General features: G+C 41.2%; 1 protein-coding gene across 1 annotated transcript in view; it reads left to right on the forward strand.

Annotated features, from left to right (window-relative positions):
* Positions 1-1,201: 1,201 nt before the first annotated feature.
* C6 (complement component 6) overlaps positions 1,202-8,309 on the forward strand; it is a 25,531-nt gene continuing 18,423 nt past the window's right edge. Inside the window, exons 1-5 of the mRNA XM_009894663.1 lie at positions 1,202-1,332; positions 2,109-2,265; positions 4,474-4,618; positions 5,256-5,397; positions 6,247-6,385. Of these exons, the coding sequence (XP_009892965.1) occupies positions 1,202-1,332; positions 2,109-2,265; positions 4,474-4,618; positions 5,256-5,397; positions 6,247-6,385 (714 nt within the window). The remainder of the gene's footprint in view (positions 1,333-2,108; positions 2,266-4,473; positions 4,619-5,255; positions 5,398-6,246; positions 6,386-8,309) is intronic.

Raw genomic sequence — 8,309 nt, forward strand, 5'->3', positions numbered from 1 at the left:
ATATTTTGGGTCTGATTATACTTAAATCTCTCTGAAAGGCTTGTTGAATGAACTATCATATAAAAAGTGCTCTGAGTGCTCACTGCAACAACTGTGTGAAGACTTACTGCCTTTACTAAAGGAGGAAACAAGGTTTTAAATTAATGTGATTTCATTTTTCTCAGCAAGGTATAAAAATTGTAATAGAAGATGTGACTAAAAACCTAAAATAGAAAATGATTGCACATTTCATTTCAAAGTTTTCAAAATGAAATCTTTTGGAATATTGTTTTAAAATAAATACTTTGCTTTTAAAACTTCCTATTGAGTTTTGGGTTTTTTGAGCCAAAACAAAATGACAATGTTCTACTCTAACAGCCTATTAAATTTACTCTTGATTCAATCTCATGAGGGGGAAAAATTCTTTGCATTTTTCAATGAATGAGTAGTTTGCCTGGAAAACATTTTTCAAGTTTACTAAGCATTGTTACTTCCTAAAGACTGCCTATAACCTTCTGCCTCACCAAATAAAGTTTGATTGACCACTAGACTAAGAAATAAGCTGTTAGTAGAAAATTAGGATGAGCTTTGAATAGTGATAGTTTGTCGTTTAGACAGGCTAGGCAAAACTAAGAACAACAGAAAGCCGAAGGAAGGACTCACTACAGCAAAACGCTTATGCAAAGGGGGTTTATAAGCATGTGAAAATTAATTGGGAACAGGGTAATAGATGGGGCTGCTTACTCTTAAGGTCCTGTTTGTTGTTTTATATGTTTTGCATGAAGAGCTGTCTCATGTTTTTATTCTTATTCCTGAAGCATGTTTTTGAGAATACCTCTAAGCAATGAAGAGCAATAGCAGTTCTTTGTTTGTCGTGCTCAAAATTATTTATAAGCAACTTATTAAATAGAAATAATGCACATTATATGCATATTATGCATGCAAATAATGTCATGATTAGTACTCCTGATAAATAAGTGGCCAAAAAAGCCGCTGTGACTGCTGGTCCTTAAAGTATTAACTAAATTACTGATGAATGTATATCATGCCCTTTTCTAGGTACACTGCTTAGCAGCTTTGTAGTGTAAAGCAGATTTATAGACTCTACAAATTAGAAGAGATGTCTCTCTAAGGATACAGCCACAACTATAAGTGATAGTTTCTTGACCTTTTGTTACCTGTCCATGCGCTGTAGATGGGCACCTTCACTACAGACAAGACTATGTTAACGCAGCTGATCCTGCTGATCCTGGCGATTGGGAGCAGCCAGGGGTGCTACTGTGAACATTACCCATGGGGGTCGTGGTCTGCCTGTTCACAAACCTGCAATTATGGCACACAGACCAGGCACAGGTAGGGCCAAAATATCCTACTACTTCTATGTTTCTATTTATTCCCTGAGAAAATACAACTTCTAGGACGGGGGACCTGTGTCTGAAGCTCCAACTTTCATAGTATACTGAGAAAAATTGTCATATCCATATATTTATCAGATGAATAGGTTATATTCTAATCGCACGACTGAAAAATTACCAAACTGTATATACAGAGCATTACAGTGCCTCCATACAAACCTGTATCTGCCAACACATGTAGCGAGAACAGCCAGGTCCTACGATGTCCTTGCCAGCAGCACGCATTGAGCAACCAGCTCCTGTGAGCACACGGTGTCAGCACTCAGTGTCCTGCTGTGGGACCTCTGCCCAGTCCAGAGCAGTGCCATGGGAGAGGTGAGCTCCAGCACCGCAAACCTACAGAAAGTTCCTCCTTGTATAATTAATTTTATGACAGCAGTTAAAGTCAAATAAAGATTCAGCAGCATCAAATTAGATGTAATTCAGTGGTATACTCTAAACTTGTGAGAAATCCCCTCTTTTCCTCCTGTCTCTTTCTGTAGCTGTTCCCCGGGACATTTGAAGTGACATGAATCAAAAGAAATTGCTCTGTAAACTTAAGGATTTTTCTTTTAATCAGCATTCTGCAATTACCCATTATCTCTAAAGTCTTTTTCATTGGGCTCAAATAATTTTCTTTATCAGCCTTCACCCACAGTTAGAGAACATCTACGATCTGTCATTCCTTCCTACATCTATGATTCCTTCCTAGCATAACTTGTTAAAATTTTTTAGGCAAATAAGAATGGATGAATATTATAGCCAAAACTTCTGTGACCAGCTGTGCACAAAGCAGGAATCTCGTGCATGTAACCAGCAAACGTGTCCTATCAACTGTCAGCTTGGAGACTTTGGCCCTTGGTCAGAATGTGACCCATGCGTTAAAAAACAAGTAGGTAGAAAATGTACTATATGGGTTAAATGTAAGAAATTCTGCTTAAGAGATGTCCTTGTTTTAGACATTCAACTTTATGGCAACTGATCTGCAAAATGACAGTTTAAGTTAACAAGGGAAATTCGTTATGAATTATAACAGTAGAAGATGAAGAGAACAAGTTAAAATAAGCAGATCAAAATAGAAAGAGGTGATTTAGAAGCATTTATGAGAACTTGCTTCAAAAGTTCCACTGTCACAATTAAAGATGAGTTTTCCACACAAAGGGTAAATCAAGCTGTATTTGTGTATCTGTTTCAGCAGAAGAAGGTCATGGAATCTTTAGCTTATCCATAGCATTCTATATGTTCTAAAGACAAGGCAAATTCCCCCAACCTTTATAGCCTACACATATACCAGGTGAATGTGCTTAGTATCTGTGGAACAAAGCCCCAGGATGGTGTTTTTTCCTCTTGGGCTTCTGTCTGTTGGTAGACTTAAAGGTGAGATGTCAGAGAGGGAAGAGGTGAAAAGTCAGGTTCAAGTGGATTTGACCTAAAGAAACCAAGACCTGGCAAATGTAAGGTTGTAGGGAGTGGAGGGGAGTGGAGTGCAGATAGCTTGGGGTAGTTATGTGGCTGGTGGGTCTAAGCTTTGAGGCTGACCATGACAGCAGCTCTGAGTTTCTGTGCAGACACATCCTACAGCTCTCTGAATGTCCTGCTCAGTTTCAGAAATCCATGCCTGAAATGCAATTTGGAAAAACCTGTCAGATATTATATCTCTACATACATCTATAACTTTCTGGTGCCCATGCAGGATGAGGAAGAAATGAAAAAGCTGTTTTAGGTGTGAGATGTACCACCCTGCAGTGTCCTCATCCTGAAACTGGGATGGAGAGTATAAGAGCAGAGCAGGGAGAAACACTGAGAGAGTGGGAGACAGAAAAAAAAACTGCACAAGCTGAAAGGAGGTGTTGCTCTCAATTGAAGTGATTATTTTTTGTAATCAATATTCTTTTAAATGGCTGGGTTTCTTACCTACACAACCATATATAGAAGCGTTGTTCATTTTAATTAACTTTAAATATTGATGCAACGTATTTGCTGCTTCAAGCAAAAAGGTGCTTTTGTGGACTGTGATCCATCTTCTCCTCCAAGCTATAAAGATCATTGCTTGTGACCTTTATAAATATAAACAACCATCAGAATTGAGGACGTGACTTCCCAGTTAAGTGTGAAGACTAGTGTAAGCAACCTCCCGGTGAGGGGAGGGATGAAGAGGTGGCAGCTCACACAGATAATATGAGTGTTCTGGATTCCAAGTGCAGGACAAGGAAGGGTTATCTTGACCTCAAAATCTTTCAGAAGGTCTGGTGCTGCTCCCCACTCTCTCCCTTCACAATCACTCGATTATTGACTTTTACTAGATGTCTTCCTGCACAGGGTCTGTCCGCAGGGAGGGAAGTAACAGAAGTCTGTGAGGAACTGTGCTTTTCCAGTGGAGAAAAATTCTTAGAGGAGGAACTGTTCAGTCACATGCGGACACGTCTCACCACCAGTCTTTTGAAGTGGAGTGGAAAACTTACCTGAAGTGATTTGTCTAATGGCCTTCAGCTTTGTTATTCTGCACAGAGGGTACTGACTTGGGGAAAGAAAACCCAGTGAGCTCCAGATTTTGCTCCCAGATCTTCTTTGGAAACAGAAACTTTCAGGAAAACCATTTTTGTCCTCCCCAGCCACCCAGCATTGCTCAAACAAGAGGCCCCACATGCAGGATCTAAGACAGCTCATTTGAGTATGGGATACATACCACCATCAGAATATTTCTATTTCATCAGAGGTCATAAAGAACAGGAGATTTCATAAATCTGCTCACACACCATTTCCTACTGTACCTCTAAAACTGAAGATACAGGGAATGAACTTTTGATTCCTCCAGTGGCGTAGCCCAGGTTGTCAAGTATTTAATCATGTATGCTCCATCAGGGCTACTGAGACTCTTGGATTGCAGCTCCCTGCCTGCCTTACCTGTGATGATGGTGTGGTGGTATGTAGGGATGAAAATAGCTGGTTATTTCCCTTAGGGCTCTAGTTTTGATAAAGCTTCACCAGCATTGAGGTATGTGGGTCTGCCTGGGGAGGGCGGGGGGGGCGGAGTGGGGCGGAATTAACTACAAAATCAGGTCACACAAACAAGCCTGGTTTTGTTTGTTCTGCCTTTCAGTTTCGTGTCCGGACACTCCTGCGACCATCCCAGTTTGGGGGTCAGGCCTGTAGCGAGCCGCTGGTGGATTCCCGCCCATGCTTCCCAGCTAAGCTCTGCAACATAGTGGAAGTTGATTGCAAGAATAAATTTCAGTGTGAAAGTGGTAATGACAATCTTCGTTGCATAACTGCCGCATTATTAGATAGTCAAAAGACTAGACACTGAGACAAAAAAGGTCCAGATGGTCCAAATCTTGTATATTCCATGCACAAAATTCCAGGGAAAGGGAGCAGAGAGATTAGTCTTCTCAATGATTTCATTATGTTGACAGTTTCTTCTGTAACTAAAAGCAATTCAAGTGCAATCTTTAGCCTGGGATGTCAGTACGACCATAACAGCTAGACAGTACCGCTGTTCAATAATATTTCTTTGCACAAATGTACAAACATACCCATAGAGTTTGTCTGAACATAAACTTGGTCTATTTTTATTAAATTTGTGGGTATTTCTTCTTCGCTTCAATTTAAATATACCTGAGTAGCCTCAAAGTAACTTTAACCACATATGTTTTGCTAAACCTTGAATTAATTCTTAGCAGCTCCAAAGCAAGGCAAAACGGGCAGAACAGAAACAACTGTTTCTTAGGGGAATAATCTAGGCATTATGTATACTGCTTCATTGTTAATTCCTAGAGCAAGTTCACACCCTTGCTAGGGAAAAAAACAGACTGCCCTTTTCTTCATTCAGACATGATGAATATTTACATAAAGTTTCTTGCTGATGCTGTTTCTCTGGTGCAGGTCGCTGTATCGCAAAAAAATTGGAATGTAATGGAGAAAATGACTGTGGGGACAACTCTGATGAAAGAAATTGTGGGAGGAAAAAGGCCGTGTGTAACAGGAAGTATGACAGCATCCCAGGTGTGCAGTTAATGGGCAGTGGGTAAGTCAGCTTTGCTTATTTTTCATAAACTTGAGATTGTTATCTCGCTAATTGACATAAAGATACTCTTACATTACATGCGAATTGGATGTTATCCCACTAAAACACATAATCTCTCAAGTTAAAATTAACCAGAAATTATAAAAACGCAACCAACCATCAGGCTAGGACTTACCCACTGCATCTGCCAGTCCAGTCCTGCACTACTGGTGCAGTAGGTAAAGAGTTGTCAGGGAGCACTGCTGTCTGAGTGACCTTCCTGCCACACAGCAACCAGACATCACGTACTGCCAACTTCCAGCTCAGTTATGCCAAGCGCTTCAGAAATTTCAATGGTGTTCTTCTACAGGTGTTTGTTTGTCTGTGTCCACAATTGTCACACAATACCAACCATCACCTCCCCCAGGCTACTAAATTAAGCAGTGTAAAACCTAAACATGGGCTGCTGCCTCCAGGTAGCATTTTTTAATTGAATTTTGAACTCATCGCACTCTGGTAACATCACTTATGGCAGAAATTAAGAACTGCTTGTTCATTTTTCTAGGCCATTTTTAGGTTTTTTTCTGCTTTAGAGTGACTGTTTCATGTGACATTGGGATTATCTAGGGGGTTAGGCACTGCTGGAAAGTAGGAAACAGGATTGCTACTACAGCATTATTCAGGTGAACTCAGTGTGAATGAGTTCTTGTGGAGGGACTTCTTTCAAAGCAGTAGTACAACCTAGTTGCTCGTACTATTTCATTCAAACCTACCAAATCTTCAGTGCAACTATATAACACTAAATGTTTCAAGTCTGTATGTCTTTCTGGGATTGTTTAATTTCTGGAAATAATTTTTTTTTGTTTTTAGATTTCACATTCTGGCAGGAGAGAGCCGAGGGGAAGTCCTTGGCAACTCATTCAATGGAGGACAATGCACAACAGTGAAGCGCAATGAGACAAGGAAATGGTATCGTGTTCCTGCCAACCTGGAGGCTGTCAGCTTTCAGGTATTCTCAAGCAGCAACTCCTAGCTGAAAAACTATTGCCAAAATCACAATCCAATTAATGCGCTCAAGTCTTAGGGCGTAATGTGTTTCAGGACAGGATTTCTCAAGCTTGTGAGGCCTGAAGGTGCTTCAGGTGATGTGTGGAAATGGGATAAATTGAGCTGTCAGGTGGCACTGCTCACACCTTTCAGATCTGTGTTTACTCATTGCATTATATACCAGAGTCAACATGACTAATTCGGGCTTCTCTCCTGCTTCTTCATGGCTGTGTCCACGTCTTTGTTCTGACTTGGTACCAAGGGCCTTGCTCCTAACCCTGACATAATCTGGCTAGAGGCTTGTTTGAGTCCAAGGCTCATTTTAGCATCACTGCTGTATCCTTGCAGTACCAATGCTGTCCTAACTGCAGCTTCCTTCTAGTCACCTGCAGCCTGGGAACACAGTTCCTCCCTGACCAGTTTCAGCCCCGTTACCCTGGCTGTTCCCTGCACAGCCCCTCCAAACACCCGCAAGGACAGGAGGCAGACACCGAGTGTGGGAAGCAGGAGAACAAGAAGTATACAGTCTGGGGAGGAGTCTTGCAGGACAGACCAATGACAAAATCAACCTGTCTTGCATCTTATAAAAAATCTAGGTATCACTGATTTTTTTTTTTAGACTTGATATTTTAGACTTTTAGACTCTGATATTTAGAAAACGCTTTGAATACCGTGGTTAGGGCACACCATGTGGCTGTGCACATATCAGCAGGCTCTGCCTGAAGCCAAGAGATCCTGCATTGGGAAGGAAGGAATGCAGGACATGGAAAAAGCTCAACTAATGGATGAAATCTGAACTCCTGATTTTTGCCACAAGTGCTGTGAGTTTTTAGTATTACTTTAACAGCAACAACTGAACAAAGGACACCCTAATATGCTCCATGGAAACTGCAATTGGATTGGACATGACATGTAGGCTTTGTCAATAATGGTGAAAAATTACTGTGTGCAAAAGTATTCAATGGGAAAAACAAGTTTTAGTTAGCTCAGGTCTCTTTAAAGCTGTGTGGTTTACTAAGTTACAGATGTCCGTTTCTAGGACTGTTAAGGGTTTGTGAATCTGACCTTTGAGAGTGCATCTGTACCTTTTAACATGTAGAGTAGCCTTTGGCATAGAAGGGTCACTGGATCAGGCTTTCTTCTTGGAACTCCAGTGTGTTTTCACACAAAAGCATATGACTTCTTGGACAATGGAAGTGGATTGAGGCAATGGAACACCTCACCCCCAAGGTCATTAAGTAGCCCTGTTAATTAAACAAGTCTAGAGGAGGGAAAAATTAAATCTTTCAAACACCCACAGGAATTTTCGAGTTTTGGGAAACAAGTAATTTCTGAACTGATGCCAAAGTTGTCTTGATGCATCACATGACATCACCACTGAGATTTATCAACTTGATCAGGCAGGTTTGCTCCTGGTTCCTCTCCACCTACCCTTAGACAGTCATACAGTATGTGTGTTAACACTGCAAGTATACTCTAAGATTCTCCTCTGGAAACTTTTTCATTCCTCTAGCTGGGAATTAAGAAGAAAGGACAGAAAACATCAGGCTCTTTGCGTTGTACAATATAGGAGCCATGGGACTGGGACTTATTCAAAGTGTGGACATAGCATGAAGGTCTAAGAGTCTTTGAAAACTGTGTTGAAACACTTGTTGAAAACTATTCCTAAGAATAGAAAACTGATTGCTAAGTTGGGCAGAGAGAAACCTTATGAAGTTCAACAAGGGTAAGTGTAGGGTACTGCACCTGGGGAGGAATAACCCCATGCATCAGTACAGGTTGGGGGCTGACCTCCTGGAGAGCAGCTCCGTGGAAAGGGACCTGGGAGTCCTGGTGGACAAAAGGAAGATCATGAGCCAGCAATGTGCCCTGGTGGCCAAGAAGGC

The sequence above is a fragment of the Charadrius vociferus genome, unplaced genomic scaffold (genome assembly GCF_000708025.1).
Source record: "Charadrius vociferus isolate BGI_N301 unplaced genomic scaffold, ASM70802v2 scaffold450, whole genome shotgun sequence".
NCBI lineage: Eukaryota > Metazoa > Chordata > Aves > Charadriiformes > Charadriidae > Charadrius > Charadrius vociferus.